The sequence below is a fragment of the Heteronotia binoei genome, chromosome 7 (genome assembly GCF_032191835.1).
Source record: "Heteronotia binoei isolate CCM8104 ecotype False Entrance Well chromosome 7, APGP_CSIRO_Hbin_v1, whole genome shotgun sequence".
NCBI lineage: Eukaryota > Metazoa > Chordata > Lepidosauria > Squamata > Gekkonidae > Heteronotia > Heteronotia binoei.
Window position 1 is genome coordinate 25,904,713 of NC_083229.1, and position 21,149 is coordinate 25,925,861.

At 43.8% G+C, this 21,149-nt stretch overlaps 1 protein-coding gene across 1 annotated transcript in view; it reads left to right on the forward strand.

The window, feature by feature from the left end:
• The window catches only part of TAF2 (TATA-box binding protein associated factor 2), an 89,434-nt gene that overhangs the window by 44,660 nt on the left and 23,625 nt on the right, over window positions 1-21,149 (forward strand). Inside the window, exons 17-22 of the mRNA XM_060243270.1 lie at window positions 3,451-3,591; window positions 5,663-5,773; window positions 7,336-7,529; window positions 8,955-9,094; window positions 10,793-10,862; window positions 12,508-12,617. Coding sequence (XP_060099253.1) covers window positions 3,451-3,591; window positions 5,663-5,773; window positions 7,336-7,529; window positions 8,955-9,094; window positions 10,793-10,862; window positions 12,508-12,617 — 766 coding nt within the window. The remainder of the gene's footprint in view (window positions 1-3,450; window positions 3,592-5,662; window positions 5,774-7,335; window positions 7,530-8,954; window positions 9,095-10,792; window positions 10,863-12,507; window positions 12,618-21,149) is intronic.

Here is a 21,149-nt window from a genome sequence, read left to right on the forward strand (position 1 = left end):
ATGGCGAATCTCAGGTATTTCCGATTTTGGGGCCTTATTGATATGTGGAAGTAGGCATCCTGAAGATCCAGGGATGCCATCCAGGTGTTCTGCGGGATCAACGGCAGGATTGACTGAACAGAGATCATTCTGAATTTTTTGTAAATTATCTGATCGTTGAGTTTCCTGAGATCTAGAATTGGATGTCTGCCTCCGTCTCATTTTGGGACTAGAAAGTATCTGGAATTAGAACCCCATCTTTTGGAGGTGGAGGGGAACGGGTTCTATGACCCCATTGCGAAGGAGATCTTGGATTTCTTTGTGGAGCAATGGGGATGGCGATGTTAAAATAAAACGATGATGGTGAGGGGGCGATACGAACTCTATGGAATAACCAATCTGAATTATAGTAAGTACCCAGGCGTCTGTGGTGATCTTTTGCCAAGTCCTGAGGAACGGGGAAAGCCTTGTGTGACCTGGAAAAAGCAGGAGAGGGAAGTCAAAGATACTGCTTAGAGGGTGGCATAGTCTTCTTGCCTGGTTGTGAACATGACTTTTGCTGGTAGGACTGGTAGGGCTGTTTGGTCTGGGATTCCTTCCGACGCCAGTATTCTGACTGTTTAGGGGAATGTTGGCATTTCAGATAGGACTGTTTCCAGGGTCGGGAGTGGTTGAAAGTTTGGGGCTGCTGTTGTTGGGTGACACCTAGGCGCTTAGCACACTTACGACCATCATCTACGGATGTGAGGACTTCGTCCATGGATGCGTGGAACAACCCTTGACCATCAAACGGTAGGTCCTCTATCTTCTGTTTGATGTCAGTATGGAGGTTGGTTGAGTGAAGTCATGCATGACGTCGAAGCGTTACTGATGACACAAAGACCCTGGAGGAGCAGGACACTGCATGCCGAATGGTGTTGATCTGTTGTTTACTGACTCTGGAGAGTTCTGAAACCAATTGATGAGCCAGATTTTGAGAAGCGTCCGGTAAAGTAGGAATTAGGGGCGTGAACTGGTTGGCAAGGTTGAAAACATAAGCTGAAAGGTAAGCCAGATAATTGTTGATTTTTGAGTTGGTGGTAGCTAGGCCATAGATCTTCCATGATAGGGTGTTGAGTTTACGCCCTTCCCGGTCCGGGGGATCAGGGTGTCTAGAGGGTTTTGCCTTCGAAGCCGAGTGTACAATTATCAAGCTCAGAGCAGGATGAGAGGAGAGAAACTTCGAATCCAGGGCATGGATTCTATAAAGAGAGTCAAACCTTCTTGGAGTTGGCACAATGGAGGCATTGGAAGTATAGATCCAGCAGGCAGGTCGGATTGTACTAAGTCATGCACCACATCAGTGACTGTCGGGGTGTCAGAAGGTAAGGTGACATTGATAGCCTCAGCCATGGTGGAAATTAGATTGATAGACCTTAGAGCCATTGAATAGAGAAAGGCAGTCCGGGCGAGCTGTGTCGGAGCTGGGAGAGGCTGGAGAATTAGGGTGGTAGAAGCCGGAGGACCTAGAACTCACTGACACCCCGGCAGTCACTGATGTGGTGCATGATTTAGTACAATCCAACCTGCCTGCCGGATCTTTACTTCCTATGCTCCCTGTCCACCTTGAGGGACTTAAGGAAGCCTGAGACAAGCCAGCCTGGGACACGTCTGGAGGAAGCAGAGGCTGATCCGAAGTCAAAGGAGACAGCCATTTGTTGGGATCTTTCGGTGGAGCTATGGGAGCCAAGGGCATGGTTGCAACTGGTGAGCAAGGGGCCTGGATCGGAGCCGAGGGTGTCGTTGCGATTGGTGAACAAGGAGCTCGGATCGGAGATCTATGAGCCGGAGGTCAAGACCAAGGCTTGGAGCCGAAGAACATGTGTAGGAGAAGCATGTCGACTCCTAAGAGCCTGTACTAAGCTTAATCACGGTACCGAAACATTGAAAACTTTCATATGAAGGAGATCTGGATTAGTGTCTGTAAGCCCTCCGGTACCGAGGCGAAGGCGATCTCGAGGCTGAGGAGTAGTCGTAGCGATAGTGGTAGTCATGGTGGAGTTCTGAGAACGGCGGTGAGGAAGATCCCTTTCGTAGGAGAGAGGTGCCCTGTAGTCCTGAGTTGAGAATTGAGTGGACATCTCTGGATAAAGCTGTGTTGAGATTTGGTGGATGACTCATGAAGCTCTCTATACAGGGGAGAAACCCCGATGTCTCAACATGTGTTTGGTTCTCTATACAGGGGAGAAACCCCTATATCCCGGAATGCGTTCAGATCCAAAAGATGCCTGGGGTCAGGTTCCAGGATATCCAGAGGCAGAGAGCCGTGGATCGATGGAGATCTGGATGAGATCGGAATCACATCTGCGGTTCGAGTTAGTTGGGGCATCTCAGTGATGACATCAGTGGGAGCTGCAAGTTCTGCAGGTAGGGGTGTTGGGATGGTACGCTGTGTCGAAGTCGATGCCATCGGAGTTGAGGTGGAAGTCGAAGTCGAGGCTATCGAAGCTGGAGGTGTCGACTTAGTAGAAGCCTTGCTGATTTTGGATGTAGATTCCCGATGTTTTTTGGGAGCTGAAGCGGATGAATCCGAGAGATGATTTGACTTCTTAGACTTGTGACTGGACTCGGAATGGCAGGAAGCAGATTTGTCGGACTTATGCTTTCTTAGCGATGCCACAGCGGCTGACGCAGCCGAATCTCCCTCTCAAAATGGGGGAGGTGACGAATTGCTAAAAGTGGGCATAGCCCGGAGAGATTTTTCTGGAAGAAAGCTCTGAAGCCTGGTGGCCCTGTTTTTTCGCACCTGTTTTTTGGCACAGTGGGTGCAGGATTAGACCCTGTGGGCTTCCCCAAGGCAGAAAAGGCAGTGGTAATGACCGTCGGTGGACGGGATTTTAGCCCCACAGCTGCGGCACTTTTTGAAAGTAGTTTTCCCTTCCATACGCTCCGGACAGAGGAGTGGAAAGGGGAAAGAAAAGAAAAGCGCAGAAATAAGGCACCTTTTTTTTTTTTAAACAGATATGGACGAAAAATAGTAGAGAAGAAAAGGGAAGAATACGATACCACAGGGAACACGAAGAGATGAAGAGAAGAACGAACTAAGAAGAGGAACGCAAAGAGGAAGGTGTTGTCTGAGTGGCCGTTAGGAAGAAACTGAGTGGGAGGGGCACCTTCCGCTCGCTCCAGGCATGTGCAGTCGGTGCCTGCTCCCCAGGATGAGCCGGCGCACCAAAAATAACGCTCAAGCGAGCTTTTGGAATCTCCGAGGTTAGGTTTCGTTGCCAAAGGCAAGACCCATGTGTGTGACTGCACAGAGACCACGATGAAGATCTTTTATCTGTTAAAAGGTTGTAGGTTTTGTTCACTTGCTTCAGCTTCCCACCACCCCCTTTGATGAATAAATGTGATTAAGAGGGGGAGGGGAACTGTGTGAGCAATACTCAAGTCAATATTAATATGGCTTCCTTTTTTTTTGCCCTACTCATTCAGATTGCAAATTTCATGGTGAGCACATGGACCGGACCGCCAGCCATGAAGTCTCTTTTCACCCGCATGTTCTGCTGTAAAAGTTGCCCCAACATTGTGAAAACCAACAACTTCATGAACTTCCAGAGTTACTTTCTTCAAAAGGTAAAAGATATATTTGTCATCTCACATTCCTAAATGTCTTAATTTCCATTAGGAGACCTGGACTGTAAAGATAGGAATGCCTGGGGTCAAGTTTGGAGAGCAAGTTTGGTGTAGTGGTTAAGTGTGCGGACTCTTATCTGGGAGAACCAGGTTTGATTCCCCACTCCTCCACTTGCACCTGCTGGAATGGCCTTGGGTCAGCCATAGCTATGGCAGAGGTTGTCCTTGAAAGGGCAGCTGTTGTGAGAGCCCTCTCCAGCCCCACCTACCTCACAGGGTGTCTGTTGTGGGGGAGGAAGGTAAAGGAGATTGTGAGCCGCTCTGAGACTCTTCGGAGTGGAGGGCGGAATATAAATCCAATATCTTCTTCTTCTTCTTCAAGTTATCAGCTGTGTTTACCATGAAAGTATCAGCATTCTTTGGAGACTGATACATTTGTGGTTTGCCCACACTGGGAGTACTGTGCACAGTTCTAGGTAAAGATATAAAATTCCCAGGAAAGAAAGAGGGCTTTTTTGAGAAAGAGGGCTTTTTTGTTGTTGTTTTAAAAACATTTTTCCGCTTTTTCTGAAAACAATGGAAATTTGGGTGGAAACTGAAAGTATTCTCAATATTTGACAAAGATTCGCAAATTGCTGCATCCTGTGGTACAACATAACATGTAGGTTTAATTTTTGCCATCTGAGAAGTAGGAAAAAATAAAAGTTGAAGGTAGAAAACAAACTTAGTAGTAAATGAAGTAGTGTATTTATTTGTACAAAAACTCTGTCATAGTCACTGTGGGTAAAACTACCAGCGTGTTTGGATATTAAGCCAAATCTTATAACGTTGAAAACTTTGAACTCTTTAATAATGTATTGTCATTAAATTATAGCATATTAACGTTGCCAAAATTGTTTACATTTAAAAGAAAAAAGTCTTGAATGTGTTGTATATATCTATAGTGTTTTGTCAGCATACCCCAGAATTTCCTAGACCGATTTTGCACTCACCTTACGCTGCTCTCACATTCGTCTTCTCAGTGCGGCTTCCTTCCGATTTCCCATTATCTGCCCCGGGGCGGCAGCAAGGATCAGCATTTTCGTGCAGCAAACAGAAACTGCTAAAAACCAGTTTCTGTTTGCTGCATGAAAACGCCGATCCTTGCTGCAGCCCTGGGGCAGATAGTGGGAAATTGGAAGGAAACCGTGCTGAGAAGACAAACATGAGAGCAGCGTAAAGTGAGTGCGAAATCGGTCCCAGTTTTTCTGTTTGACAAATTGCAAAGTCCTGAGCCTTTTTCAGTGCTATACATTGTGAGCAATGTTCCCTCTAAGCTGCAGAGTTTTGTGAGCAAAAATTCTACTTTGTGAGCTACTGGCATTAAAGTTGTGAGCTACTGCATAAATTAATGTGCTCTAGGGTCCTTCCTGAGCTAAGATAAAAATGTGTGAGCTGAAGGCTAAAAATCTGTGAGCTAGCTCATGCTAACTCAGCTTAGAGGGAACACTGATTGTGAGTGTGAAAAATCTTGCCTTAAGAAGCATTTTACTCATTCTAAAAAAAGAAAATATTTCACAGGAGTTATTAGTGCATCCCCAGATTTCCCAGTCATAATTTTTTTTTAAAGGTCCTCAAAAACTAAAAGGAAAATACCCCACCTTTTCCCCCTGGGTCTTCACATCTAAAGTTTCGTACCTCTCCCATTTCAAAAAGGTACCTCCCCCCTTCAAAAAAGCTTTAATTACTATGTCTTGGGGAGAAAATCACAGGGGCTGGTTCTCTGTGTCTGTCTATGAGCTTCTGGGGTTCATTAGTTGGAGACCTGCTGGTCTAGTTGATCTGAACTACTGTGACAATTTTTGCCTTAAGCCTAGGCCTCCCCAGAGTTCTGAACATGAATCTCACAAAATTGACTTGTCTGTTGCCTGATACGAAACTGACCCTGCTGCTAGAGAAGTTACTCAAGTAGACCTGAAAGTTAGAACTTCACGCTGTTGCGTTTCAAGACAAGTGATTTTCCATGAACTAGTTTCTGATTAAATATTAAAATCAAACCAGTTCCTCATTAATTTGTTAATCTTTTTCACAGACAATGCCTGTTGCAATGGCCTTGCTGAGAGATGTTCATAACCTGTGTCCCAAAGAGGTTTTAACATTCATTTTAGACCTAATCAAGTACAACGACAATAGAAAAAACAAGGTAAAAAGCTGTTTTTAAACATTCATGATCTCACTGTTTGGTGTGCAGAGAACAAATTGTCTCTAGCAGATCAGCCTGTGTTTATGTAATCATATGGCATGTATTTGTATATCTTACCTTAACAGTGTAAAAAGTGTGTGTGTTTGTTTACCAATTTTTAAACGTTATAGAATCATGTGATGATTGCTTTTCCGTGTTCTTTGCTACCCAGAAGTGTAGCCCAGTTCATACACTACATGAGCAGCACACTTGGCATTCTAGCCTGCTGGTTAAGATCTCTTTCCAAGCCCTGCTCTCTCCTGCAGGTAACTGGAGTGGGACGTGCCGCTCATCAAATTGGTTTGTAAATTCAGACTCCAGAACAAACCACAATGAATGCAAATTGTGTTTTATAAACTATGGTTTTGGGATCCTGGTTTGGTGCCAACCAACAAATGCAAGTTTGCTTGAATGTACGTGTTCAGATGACAAACTTCACTGAGAATTGATCACAGTACTATTTATAAATTGTCTGAAAGCACTTTCTAGTGCATATGCTCTGTGCGCGCCTACTCATGCAGCATACGATTTGAGTGCATTTTTCCCTATATAATCTCACTGCCCTCACATGATTGCAGTATGGAGCAGTTTGAGAAGGAACCATGATAAATCAGCGATGATGCTGATCCTGTAGCAAAATATATGGCTTTAAGTATACTATTAACATCAGGGTTACCAGCCTTCTTCAGCCAGTGAACACCTTGGGAAATCTAACACAGGGTGGTGGTTGCAACCACAAAATAGCCACCATGGGAAGTGAAGCCAACCACAGAATGGCCTCCATGAGAGGGAGGGCCAGCAACAGAGAAGGCCCAAGTGCAGGGGACAAGAGGAGTAATTTTAAAAAATACACTGGGAAGTGAAGTAAGAGAACCTGGGTTTTTTTGGCCACTGTGTGACACAGAGTGTTGGACTAGATGGGCCATTGGCCTGATCCAACATGGCTTCTCTTACGTTCTTATGAGAAAGAATCAAATCACTTCTGCAGAAAAAAAATATTATTTTACTTTGCACAGCCAATCAGAAACTCTGCTAGGCAGGAGCGCCATGAGACCATGCCGCTTCTAAAAACAGTGGGTAGGTTGCAGGAAAGGTACTGAAAAGGCATCATGAAACTTGCATTGGGGACCCCTGGTTTGTACCTTATATCACACAGATATAAGTCCCTTTGAAAACAAAGGGATTTACTGATGCCTTTCTGGTGGCAACTCTGACCTGGATGACTCAGGCAGAATCCAAGCAAGGTTGGCCCTGGTTAGTATTTAGATAGGAGACCACTAGGGAATGACAGAGCTGTGATGCAAAGGCAGACAATGGCAAGCTACCTCTGAACGTCTCTTGCCTTGAAAATCCTACGGGGCTGCCATAAGGCAGCTGTGACTTGATGGTAAAAACAACAGATCTGGTGGCAGATTTTTGTATGGAAACAAACTCAGTGGAACGCGCCTTCAGGTAGATCCCTCTTGTTTATAGTGACCCATTCTGCGTGGTTTGCTGGTTTACATTTTGGTCTGCGGCTTTAGTTTTCAGACAACTATTACCGAGCGGAACTGATAGATGCGCTAGCAAACTCTGTAACCCCCGCCGTCAGTGTGAACAATGAAGCCCGGACGCTGGATAATTTAAACCCTGACGTTCGCCTCATTCTTGAAGAAATTACTCGGTTCTTAAACATGGAGAAGTTACTGCCCAGTTACAGACACACCATCACAGTCAGGTAGGATTCTGTAACATCGTGAACTGCTGCAACATCAGTCTGTAAACTTCCTTTGTCATTTGGAGCCGCAGCGGTTCATTCTGATCTTGTAGACTTGACTTGGCACCTTCAGTTGCCTTCTCACTATGACTAATAAATACACAAAAGTCAGAAGATAAATGGGAGAATGACTATGCACCAATGAAGTCCTGTTAGAGTATGAAAAAAAAATCACACACACACATCATCATCATCATCGGGTACTTCTAAAATCAGAGTATTTGGTGGAATTGAAACCACAAGTTTTTTCTTTTGATCTCTCACAACAAAAGAATGGGGCAGGGGGATCTACAATTAGCCGAAGCTTGGCATTGAAGAATTAAGTGCGCATTGCACATCAGATGTTTGCAGCTGCTCATGGGGAATTAAGGCAACAGAATACCTTGCATCATAGTATCATGTATGGGAGGGAAGGGAAGGAACCTGTAAATATGCTGCAGCCACACATTTTTGGATATTGCGGTATTGTGCCGTGGCAATTATTCATTATGGTGTGGGCCAGATGATGCACCTGCCGATGATTGTTGTAGTGTAACAACAGTGTAGTATGCGATAATATATGGATGCAGTCCAGAACGGACTAGATCAGGGTCCCCATCCTTTTTGAACCTGAGGGCACCTTTGGAATTTGGGTACAGCATGGTGGACACAAGTACAAAATGTCGATTGAGGTCATGGATAACTTTAATGATAAGTTATCAGCTGCAACAAAAAATAAATAAACCCTTGAATTAAAAAATAATAATAAGTTATCAGTGTTTCACACACAGGTTTGGTTTAACGGGGTGCTTTTCAAAATGAACTTATTGTTTTAAAAATATTTTCTTGAATACATAACCGCTTCAGTCATGCAGTGACAAACGACCCCTTGCGGTGTGGTGGCAGCTGCTGCTGAAGCAACTTTTTAAAAATCTGCCCAGCTGATCAAATCTTCAGTGGCAAATCAGAAGTCCTGCTGGGCAAAAGCCCCACTCTACCCACTTTCTGAAAACATTTGGTGGGCACCAGGAAAAGTGTTGATGGGAACCCATGGTGCCAGTGGGGGACTGTTCAACAATATTTACTTGTGTTGGGTCTTATCACTTCATATGTCACACCAGATGATCTCATACCTAAATGGTCTCATGTTTTGCTCTGTGCAGGCTGGAGAATCTTTTTAGGAAATACAGAACAATCTCTTACATTTAAATTAAAATGTTGTTTTTGCAAGCTTCTGAGAATTATCATACAAGTTAGGTATTATTTAGTGGCTAAATTTAGTGTATTGTGGTGTGAATTCCTGCACAATGTGAAATCGAATTTCTCTCCTGTGACTGGACGTTCTGATTTCTCAAGCAGAACCTCCCCCCCCCCCACTCCTTCTTTCTCCCATCCTTTGAATACTAGTTGCCTGAATGCCATTCGCATACTACAGAAGAATGGGCATGTTCCAAGTGATCCTGCTGTCTTTAAGTCATACGCAGAATACGGGCACTTTGTGGATATCCGAATAGCAGCCTTGGAGGCAGTTGTCGACTATACAAAAGGTAATTTTTTAAAGCCATTTGGTTCATCATGATACATATTACCCTATATTTCCATGTAACATATGTGTAATTGTTGATTTCTGGCATCTGGCCCATTCTTTGGACATTCCATCACATTTTAGAGTGAACCCAGAACAGAACCCAGGATGGGAGTGGACTTGGTTCTTAATGACTGAGGATCAGCAGGTAGCAGAAGTTCAGTCTTCTCCATAATGGCATTCCTGAGTGCATCCTTTCTCTCTGAGCTTTGTAGGAGCAACATTTACATACAGAAATATGCCATAGGGACTGTCAGCCATTTTACAGCTGCAACTTCCTGATGGGAGCTCCAGTTCAAAGTGCCTAGGGGCTGGATTCAGATAGGGAACACAACATGGGTGTAAGAGGGGCTCCTGCCCACCCTCCGCCAGTGTTGCAATGCTGAGTCAGGGCCCCACAGTACTTTTAAAGAAAGTTTTCCCCAGGAACTCACAGCTGCGATACGTCTGCCAAACCCTGAGGTGAATTTGCATGCATTGTAACATGTGGTTTGGCTCTGAGTGAGTGGCTATTGTAGGCAAGGCCCTCATTCCTGGGTCTGTCACTAGTACTAGGTAATCGTAGCGTTATATCTCAAGTTTTGCATGCTTTTAAAAAATATTTTTATTCAAGTGTGATAATGCATAATCAGAACCAGTATGCAGAGCAAACAATCCATCCAGTCCGCAAATTAAAAATGAAGGAAGGAAGAAAATGGACACGGTTCTAGTTATTCCTTTTCCATACATTCCTTTCTTTTTTCTTTATTGCAGTAAAAGTTAAACTTACAATAATAAGTAATATTCAACAGTATGGTTTAATTTTTGCGTAAATATAAGAAAGGACTTTTACAAAGCAAAAATTTAAACAAATACATGTACACAAAATTCTATATGAGTATGAGCTGAACTGAGTCAGCACTGAAGTACATTACGATCTAATGGATATCTGATGATGCAACATCATCCCAGAGTCGGAAACAACTGGTGCTTGTACAGGGGACCTTTCCCTTTTAGTGATATTTACCTTGATTATATCCTTTGACTATAAAACTAAAGAATTCTTATGTGACTGTCACTTCTAGTAATACATTTCTACAATGACTTTAAAGAGTCCTAGCCATTTCCGTAATTGGGACCATTCATCGGGTTTCCACTTTGGTGTAGTGATTAAGTGTACAGATTCTTATCTGGGGGAATTGGTTTTAATTCTTGGTTCCCTCCACTGGCTGCTGCTGGAATGGCCTTGGGTTATCCATAGCTCTCGCAGAGCTGTTCTTGAAAGGGCACCTTCTGCGAGAGCTCTCTCAGCCCCACCTACCTCACAGGGTGTCTGTTGTGGGGGAGGAAGGTGGATTGTAAACCGGTCTGAGACTCTGAGATTCAGAGTGGTGGGGGGGGGGGGGGCGGGTTATAAATCCAGTATCTTCTTGTTCTTATCCATTCATTTCTAAGAGTTTAAGGATTTTTTAATGCAGCCTATTTTTGTCTGTTTTTGTAATCTAAAATGGCAAAGGTTATTCCTGGGACTGCAGGATTGTAGAGGGGGAACTGTAACGTGGTGGGGAAATCTGATGAAACTGAGAGGAAAAGTTCTTCGTATCTACCCCAAGTTTCTAACCACGTCTGGCTTCTTGAGACCACCATCTTGCTGAGCGTGTCCTACATTTTGTCTTTATAGTTGACAGGAGCTATGAGGAATTACAGTGGCTGCTGAATATGGTTCAGAATGATCCTGTGCCGTACATAAGGTTAGTCTTTCAAGCAGGCAGGCAAAGTTTTGCATTTTTCTTCTATTTATTTTTAACAGTACCTTTGTTCTATCTCACAAAGGTTTTGCAGTAATCCACTTTGAATCATCCATTTAAAAGATCTCTGCTTTAAAAAAAAATTACAGGGGGTTCTCAGGCACTAAATGGGCCCAAACGTTCTAGATTTCGGAAGATGAAAATTTGTGACATATCATTGCTGTGTCCTGTTCTTAACCCAGAGCAGGAGTTTCCAACCTTTTTGAGCCTAAGGTAATCTTTGGGATTTTGACAGATGGTGGATGCAACTGCAAAAAGGCCACCAGTTTGAGAGCCAGTTTGGTGTAGTGGTTAAGCGCTTGGACTTTTTTCTGGGAGAACCGGGTTTGTTTCCCCACTCCTCTGCTTGCAGCTTCTGGAATGGCCTTGGGTTAGCCATAGCTCTCACAGAGCTGTCCTGAAAGGGCTACTGCTGCTTTTTTAATCTTCACTGCCAATTAGATCGCCAGTGACCCATCAGAAGCCCGGCTGCACAAGAGTCCCACCTGACTCCACCCAGTTTGGTGTAGTGGTTAAGTGTGCGGACTCTTATCTGGGAGAACCGGGTTTGATTCCCCACTCCTCCACTTGTACCTGCTGGGATGGCCTTGGTCAGCCATAGCTCTGGCAGAGGTTGTCCTTGAAAGGGCAGCTACTGTGAAAGCTCTCTCAGCCCCACCCACCTCACAAAGTGTTTGTTGTGGGGGAGGAAGATAAAGGAGATTGTGAGCTGCTCTGAGATTTGGAGTGGAGGGCGGGATATAAATCCAATATCGTCGTCTTCTAAATACATTTGGTGGGTGCTGGGAAAGATGCTTGGGACCCCTGACACAGAGCATGACAATCCTTCTAGAGTCAAGAAGGAAACTCTCCATCTTCCACTACTGTCAGCATTGGGTGAGCTGTCTTGAGTCATCTGAATGGTTCCTGTCCAGAACTGGAGGTCATTTGTAGCTATTAAGCAAGGGGGCAGCACTCTTCCACTTCCCTAAGGGAAAATACCTCCTTGTGGCAAAAGAGAGTTTACTTGTGTTCTTCTGGTGCTTGTCCTGACAGCTGTTCCACACCTCCATAAGGAGGCCTTCATCTGTAGCATTTTGGCTATAGAAGAGGGAATTTCTTGAAAACGTCTTTCCTTTTGAAGGAATCCACAGTAGTCCCAGTGTATCGGAGGAGAGTGGGCCTCGTTGTGCTTGGAAGCCAAGGGGAGTTCCAACTGGTTTCTAGTCTGTAGCTGGGGGTCAAAGATGATAAATGACACATTTGTAGAAGAACATTGTGTCCTGTTGGTTTAATGTTTGCAAGTGTGCATTGGTAGGTACCGTGCTGATCTGGATAACAGCAACTTTTGAGCACTGCAGTCTTTCTTCATATTTTTATCCCTCTTGGGTTCCTTTTCTTGTTACCACTGATCTCTGTTGCCCCAGGACTTTTCTTTGAAATGGCTGCTTGATGTATTTTTTAAATCTTTGATTTCCTAAGATGTGAGCACCGAAGGACAAATTTGACTTTTTATATATGAAGCTGGCAAAAGGCAGGAGAAAGGCAAAAATTTAGGAGTGGAAAGTTTGTTAGTATAAATTTAAAAGTTGATTCTTTTGTTTTCTAGACACAAGATCTTGAACATGTTAACCAAGAACCCGCCATTTACCAAGAACATGGAATCTCCTTTGTGCAACGAAGCACTAGTGGATCAGCTCTGGAAACTTATGAATTCAGGTTAAACTCCCCCACCCCCCACTATTTTTAAGAAACAGATCACCGTGTATGTAGATCTTCTGCATGCTTACTTGTAACCAGTGTTCTCTCTAAGCTGAGTTAGTGTGAGCTAGCTCATAGTTTTTTAGCTTTCGCCTTACACATTTTTGTCTTTTCTCAGGAAGGATGGCCCCAGAGCAAACTAATTTATACAGTAGCCAAAGCACTTGCTCACAACTTTTAATGTCAGTAGCTCACAAAGCAGAATTTTTGCTCACAAGACACTTCAGCTTTAGAGGGAACATTGCTTGTAACCAGGGCCTTTTTTTTGAGCAGGAACGCAGTTCCATCTGACTGGTGTCAGGGGGGGTCTGGCCTAATATGCAAATGAGTTTCTGCTGGGCCTTTTTTACAAATGGTGCAGTTGGGGGTGTGGCCTAATATGCAAATAGTGCTATCAGGGGTGTGTGGCCTAATATGCAAATGAGTTCCTGCTGGGCTTTTTCTACAAAAAAGCCCTGCTTGTAACTAAATTCCACTGAGTACAACAGGCTCATTAGTTTAATTGGATTTTATTGCAGTATCATTCTGGTTTTTTTTCAATCATGATGCCTAGGGCAGCATATGCACACTTTCAGAATATCTCTTATCCAGCCACTGACTGAACTCAGATTCGAATAGCTTCAACCAGGTTGCTGCATCATGTATGCCTTCCTATCTTAGCTGCTACCTGAGCAAGTGTGCCTTGATTGGTGCTGGTCATTCAAGACAGGTGATGACCACCTAGAAGCAAAGTCATGGTGCTGGTTTGTGTCTGGTGCTGGTTGGAGTACCTATGAAACTCTTTGCAACTTTTGAGATCCATAGACCTGAAGAATTACCTATGCCCTGTGGCAAGCCCACTTGCCAAGTAAAATCTTTTTGACATCTCTACTTTGTAGCCCCCTTAACACCATCAGATTTGCTCCTCCCTGATGTTTTTAGACTCCTCCTCTGGTATTGCAGCTGTTCTCTGGAAGAGCTGTGAAGTGTCTTTACTGCTCAGTTCTTGCAAATCGTGTAAGGTCATGATCTTGCAAAGAACATCTTTTTAGATTAAATTTGATGAGGGTTCTCTTTGGGATTTTTGTTTATTTTTCGGGAGAGCAGGGGATCTGATGGCTCTGGGCTATGTAACTGGCAATGCTGATCTATGAAGTGTTTGATGTTTGCTTCTTGTGATGGAAAGCTATGCATTGATTTGGGTTTTTTTATTTTGTTATCAGATGCTTCAGAATTGGTGAAGAAACAGGTTATAGATACTTAAAAATTTTATACAATTGCAACCTTGCTTTCTAAAGACCGCGTTAGAAAATAACTTTGAATTTCATATTAATTCCTAGTAAAATTAACATAAGGTTTGTCATTTGGCGAGGGCTGGGTTACGCATTGTACTTGGTGAGGGCTGGATTACCCATTGTACTGCATGCTTGTGCATTTGCCTGTGAGTAGAGTGTGCTTCTGTTATTCCCTGCCATGGGCCACTTAGTATTCTGTCGGATTTGGAAATTAATTCATTGTGGAGCACCAGAGAAGGTGAAGAAATTTTAAATGCCCGCATCAGCCTTGGAAGTAGAGAAGTTGATCTCAGATTCAGGCACAGAGTTGGTACAGTCTTGCATGTGGTTGATAGAATACAGGGGAAGCTGCTCCCCAAAATGCTGTAGTTCATCCTCTTAGTCTCAAATGATAATTTCACCTTCTGAAGCCATTTCAGGAAGGAGGAGGGGGTGGAGATTGTTACATATGTGCAGCACTCACATTTCATATCGTAGCTGATGGTACCTACCTTCCTTCCTTTGCTAATTTCATCTTCCTGTCGTGCCTGCCTTTGCATATCTTGTCAGCTCTTGCCTACTATGCTGTTTTTTTTGTGGGGGTTTTGTAAGTTGCAACCCTTTTGGAGATAAAAGGGTGGGTTCGTCGCCCCCTTTACATTTAACAGTTGCAGATAACATTGCATTTTTATGAACTAGCAGCTTATTGTTATGATAAGCTTGGAGTATAAAGTGCAGGGCAGGATACAGTTATACAAAAACGTATTTTATTCTCTCTCAGGGTTGCAGAACTGGAGTCACTGAAAACTGGAAGAGCCACACTACTTTCGGAAGATTTGGGTCAAAATAAAAGTTTTTTAAAAATATGAGCTAGCGTTGTTTGTAAAGAAAGACAAACTGTAGCTGAACCATTTTGAATGTAATCCCCCCCCCCCCACACACACACACTCTTTTTAAAACATGCTTGATTTCTCAGGGTAGATCTTTGAGCGGGATACTTGTTGGTCTGTTCCTGGAAACATCCAGATAAATATTTCCACAGGGGGTCCCCCCTCCATGGAGGGAAGACTTTGTGCCAGAATCAGCCTGTAATTACTATTCGTCTCCTCTCCCCTCCCTCCCAGTAAGAGACCAGTGGTGTTTAAAAATGGCCTTCCAAATTTGGCACATTGCTTGTAGTACTCTGATATGATCATTTGTGCGTGTTCTTCTAGGGATGTTGAGGGCTGTGTGCTCTTTATACATCATTATTTTTAGAGTTTGGCAGTTCACAGCTGCAGTTCAACAGTGGGGGGCAGCGGTGGGGGGACCTGTTTCACTTAATTTTTGGAAAGGTTTACCAGATGTCAAGCTCAGGAAGTAAACAGTTTGGATCTTGCCACCAGAGAATTCGTGGTGGGTCTGTTCGTTTCTCTCTTTCTCTCTCTCCACCCCCCTCCGAGCTAGCCTTTAACTTAGGGACCTTGTAACAAAAGGAGCGATAGTAAGAAGATACGTTCTGTTCTTGATATTTGGTGTGTTAAGCACATAAATTTCTGTGAATTGTGTGGACTTCTTGCCCAAATTCTACTTTATGTAAGGAGCAGTGGCAGAGTCCCAGAGTGCCAGTAAACCACCCCCGCCTCTCCAAGTTTAATGCTTTGTAACATTATTGTCCATATGGAAGGAAGACGTTTTTATGGTGGTGGTTGCAACTTCAGGGAAACGACTGGTGCTAGTATCTAGGATGGTAACGCTAGTGAATGAAAAATGCATTGGCATGAGCATTCATTAAAACTTAGATTTTTTTCCCCAATTAATTGAAACATATTTAAGCAGATGTTACATAATCAGGAGTGTAGGTGTCTATTTCTAGAAAGTTAAAATTACAGCACCGATTATGCGAGCTGTAATAAAAATTCCTCTGTCCTGTGAATGGATCGAAATGTTAATGGTTTAGCCAAACTTTGTTTTTCGGTATTGAAACAAATGCATCTTTCACAGTTTAGCAATTTGCAAAGTAAAGTGTGTGTGTGTGTGAAAAATCTCTCAGTTTGTGTCTCCTTTAAAACATGCTCAGGGTTGGATGATAAGAATGCTTCATTTCAGTGTGTCTTTGTAGACATTAGGAAAAGTCTTACCAGGGCAAGGCAGGCCTACATCTCTGCAGAGAGCTATTGAGTGTCATATTCTTAGGGCTCTTGTGACATTGGGAGCTTGTCTTGCAACTTTCCTTTTTGCTAAGCATTCTTTTTAAAAGCGATATGCCTTTTATCTCGTCTCCTAGTTGAATCTCTTTCCCATCTGGAAACTGGCCACTCTGTGAACGCTTGCTTAGCTTCTGGACTTGGGTCTCCGTTACAGCATGCTTTCGGATGTCGCACAATATCCCTGCTTTAGTTGCCACTAGATTTGCATCCATTACCGCTTTAGAGACCAATTAGATTTTCAGAATATAATCTTTTGAGAGTCAAAACTCCCTTTGTCAGAAAGCTGTCCGTGTGATAGTCGTGCAGCTGCATGTCACTTATAAACGCAGTTACATGTTATGGAAACATCAGCCATACAGGGTCACCTCTCTATGCAAGGTAATGGAGCTGAGTGTGACAGTTGTCTGTGCCGTTGAGATACCCATCACTAGAGAAGCTGATTACCTCCTCTGTGGTCATAACTGAAAGTCACCTAGTAGAGTCACCAATGCCAGGGGCTCACTTCCTACTTGCCTTCTGCTGAATGGTTCCAATGATGGTAGAAGCAGCAGCAGTAACTTCTGTGGCTTCTTCCTGTGACTGCCACGTGCAAAGCTAAAAGTGCAATAAGAACATAAGAGGAGCCATGTAGGATCAGGCCAATGGCCCATTCAGACCAATCATCTGTGCCAAAACCAGGCGCCATCAGGAGGTCCACCAGTGGGACCAGAACTCCAGGAGCCCCCCCCCCCCCACACACACACTGTTACTGCCCCAAGCACCAAGAATGCAGAGCATAAAGAGGGGAGACTAATCATTGTCATTGTATGGAGATTGATAGTATGTCCAGGGGAGCAGTCTTATGAAATATATTGGACCACCTCTGCTCACTCCTGTTAGTGAAGTCCCCCACTTGCAGTGACTTCTTATATCTTGCATATAATGTTGCATCCTCAGTTGACACTAGTGACTTGAAGGTTAAGAACCACAACGTGGTCCTGTCCAACGAAGTGCAATTTGGTCATGATGCAGACCTCACGTGGCCAAGCTTACGGTGGCATTGAGAGCAGAAGGAAGGCTATCAAGGCAGCTCTGTTTGAGCAGTGCCTCCTGGTCCTGCAGCAGCTGCTTTCTGCCACAGGTTGACTCTTGATCTCAGGCTGGTGCAGCAATGCAGGGCTGGAGGTTCAGCAGCACAGAGATAAGGAGTTGTAGCGAATGGCCAAGCAGCAGTGGGAGAGAAGAGACTGTGGCTGAGTGGAAGAGCCTCTGCTTTGCTTGCAGAAGGTCCCAAGTTCAATCCCTGGCATCTACAGTAGGCAGTAGGTGATGTGAAAGAGTTCCGCCCTGGAGGATGACTGTGAAGAACCACCAAGAGGATCTCTACAAATTGGGTGAATGAGCAGCAATATGGCAAATGTTCAGTGTTGGTAATAGAGGCTTCTGCCTCTATGCCCTGTTGTTGGTCATCCAGAGGAACTGGATGGCCACTGTGGGAGATAGGATGCTGGGCTAGATGGGCCACTGGTTTGATCCAGCAGGGCTCTTCATATGTTCCATTGGAGAACCAGTCTGAATGGCCACCAGTGACCTTGACTGACCAGTAGTCTGATTCAGTATAAGGCAGCTTCATGAGAGGTATGCGGCTGCCATATTTCTCTGGGTAACGAAGAGTGCTTTCATGTTCGTATTTGGCATGTTTGCAGCCTCCTCCGCGAGGACCCTCAGAAGCCTGAGGGTTATAACCCTCTTAAAGATGCCTTTGCAGTGACTAGCCCAAACTTATAATTGGTATATGATTTATTTACATGCTCAGTATTGTCGATGAAATCGCTGGGCTAGTTCTCCAACTTAGGGATTTATGTGGGATTCAGAGCACAAAGGCAGTGGTCTGAACTGGGTTCTCCGCATACGGCCAGTAAATTTTGTTTCATAGACTGTAGCACTGAAGGTCTTAAACAGGAAGGGGACCCCACAGTGTGTGTTGTATAGATGCCTCTAAAATTCAGCCCCCTGATGAGAGAGGTGTGTTATGCATTTGCATGGTTTTTTAAGCGACCCCTGTGCCTTTCAAACGGTCTCCCCCTGGCCCCAAATCACAAGTTTCTTTTTTAAACTTACTGGTTTTGTGTTCTGTCGTCGTCTTAAAGAAACAAGCCTCAGAGATATGGTTTTGTGGTGGGGAAGCTGCAGGTCAGAAACGGCCAGTTTTAAAAAAAAGCCGAAGTGAACAAAGGCTCCTGGCAGGGCTTTTTTGGTAGCAGGAACTCCTTTGCATATTAGGCCACACACCCATGATGTAGCCAATCCTCCAAGAGCTTACAGGGATCTTAGTACAGGGCCTACTGTAAGCTCCAGGAGGATTGGCTACATCAGGGGGTGTGGCCTAATATGCAAAGTTGTCCCTGCAACAAAAAAAGCCTTAGCTGCTGGGATTCTCATTGTTTTAGCAAGAGCTGTGCCAAAGAGAATTTGGGATCTCTTTGGCAAATTCTGGCCTTTTGTGTTTTAGGGAGCATTAAAAAGAAGAGTATATATTATCAGTTTGTATGTAGTACGCTGTAGGAGACCAATATGCAGAAGAATGACCAGGTGGAAAAACGGCAAGTTTGATCCAGAGTGATTTAAGGACTTCAGCATTGGCAAATGCTGTGCTATGAAATGCCAGCCATCTTCTCAAGCCACACTTCAGCAAGGCATGGATTCTTCCCAATAGCATTACTGAAACTTATATTTTCCAAGGCTGCCATTTTCCCCTTGATAATAGCGGTACTGGAATATGCAGTTTATTCTGCTGCAGGCCCCTTTATCAATTTGTGTCATCCTATTCTGTGCAGTTCCCTTTATTTGGGAGATGACCTAGTTTCCTTGGGGAGTTTTTGTTTTTTAATCCAACCTTGGAAAGCAGGATGATTGTTCTGCTTAACTTGCATTGTTTGACGTCTGAAATAAAGTTAGTAAAAATGATAATGCAGTCGTAGCAGAACGTATGTCGTTAATCAGTTTTATTTAAGAAAATTCATAAGCTTGCTTTTATCCTGGAGAACCAGATTGCGCCTTGGTATCATTCTGGTTTTGCTGCTCTATTTCCTTATAACACGGTTCCCCAGTGTGATGCCTCTGGGTGCCGTAGCACTGACTGACATCCTTATTTTTGTCATCTGCCAAGTGTTTTTAGGAAGCGAGTGGGGCCAGGTAGGGATTTTTCCATGCAAGGCTTCTGATTGACTACTGGAAATTTGATTGACTGTGCAGATTTTTTTTTAAATGGTGTTTTGGTAGCAGCTGCTACCACAGTGCAAGGATCTTCACTGTAACTGAAGGTGAGCTGTGGCAATCATTTTGTCACCATCTTTACCTCCTGTGGCGGCGTTTTTGTTGCTGTGCCTGCCGTGTTGTGTCAGAATTCCAGATGTGCCCACAAGCTCAATAGGGCTGGGGATCCCTGCTTTGCCACAACAGGTATTATAATTCCAAAAATGTCTGTTGTCAATACAGCAACTCATACCTGGTGAAGGGAGCTTTAACTCTCAAAAGGTTACATCCAAGGTTCCCTTTAAACTGCAGAATCTTGTGAGCAAAAATTCTACTTTGTGAGCTACTGACATTAAAGTTGTGAGCTGCTGCATAAATTAGTGTGCTCTGGGGTCATCCTTCCTGAGCTAAGGCAAAAATGTGTGAGTTGGAGGCTAAAAATCTGTGAGCTAGCTCACGCTAACTCAGCTTAGAGGGAACACTAGTTATATCCCCAGGATATTGTGGTTTCTAAGATGTCAGCCAGGACTCTGTTTCTTTCACAACTTCTGAGTTGTATATAAGAAGAGTTTCCCTGTTTCATACAGTCTTTGGACACAAGCAAAGCAAAGATCAGGAGACACAAAACTGAGTGGCAAAATCTAGAGTTGCCAACCCCCCAGCCTCCAATGGGGAACTTGTTTCATGCATGCAAAGTGTGCGGGGCAAAATCTGAGATCAGTGTTTCAAAATAGCTGGGTACAATCTTCAGATCTGCTGTTTTCAAGCACCAGTCTGAGATGCCTCTCTTTGTATATGTGTGTGTGTGTATTGTGGGGGGTGTTTGTGTGTATACACTTTATTCAGATGGGTAGCCATGTTGGTGTGAAGCAGCAGATCAAAATTTGAGTCCAGTAGCACCTTTTAAGACCAGCGAAGTTATTCAAGGTGTAAGCGTTCATATGCAAAAACGCTTTCTCAGATACTGAAGACGTGTGCTTGCACACGAAAGCTTATGCCTTGAATAAAACTTTGCTGGTCTTAAAGGTGCTCCTGGACTCAAACTTTGGTGCACACCTTTATATTAAAAGTAATTCTGATAAGTTAGACAACTTGAAGTCTGGGGCAGTCAATGACGTTGGGTGATAAATTCTGGAAGAACGAAAGGATTTCACTCAGTGAATGAATAAGTTGTGTGGATATAGTGATGGTCCTTACCATGCATAGCTTTAAAAGAGAATTAAACAGATTTGTGGAGGAAAGGGCCGTCACTGACTGATTACGATGATGGAGGAGGAGGAGGAGGAGAAGAGCTTTCATATCTAGAGACAGTATTGGTGCTTAGAAGGCAACATCCTTGGAAGCCTTTTGTCTCTATGCCCTGTTTGTTAGCTGCTGTGTGAAACAGGATGCTGGAATAGATGAAATGCTGTTCTTCTCCAGCAGGACACGCATCTCTTATATGCTTACAGCAACACAAGAGATCATGGTGAGCCAGGGCTCTAAATATGTATATGTACCCTGTTAAAAAAAACCATACAGAATTATGACCCATCCTTTACTGAGAAATTCCGTGATCTGTATGAATGATTAGGTGAAAACATGAAAATTGGCTCATTTTGTGCAGTTTATTCTAATCATGAATATGGGTAAGATGCAGGATACTAAAGTCCTATCCTAGCCATGGGAAATCTTAAACACTCCTGACGTCTAAGTTTGCCTTTCCAACAAACACTTAGAACTTATCTGCTCAAATATAAGGGCTATGACTTGCTTCAAAAGAAATAATGCTTTAGTTCCCAGGATACGGAAGCCTGCACTTGGTACTGCATTCT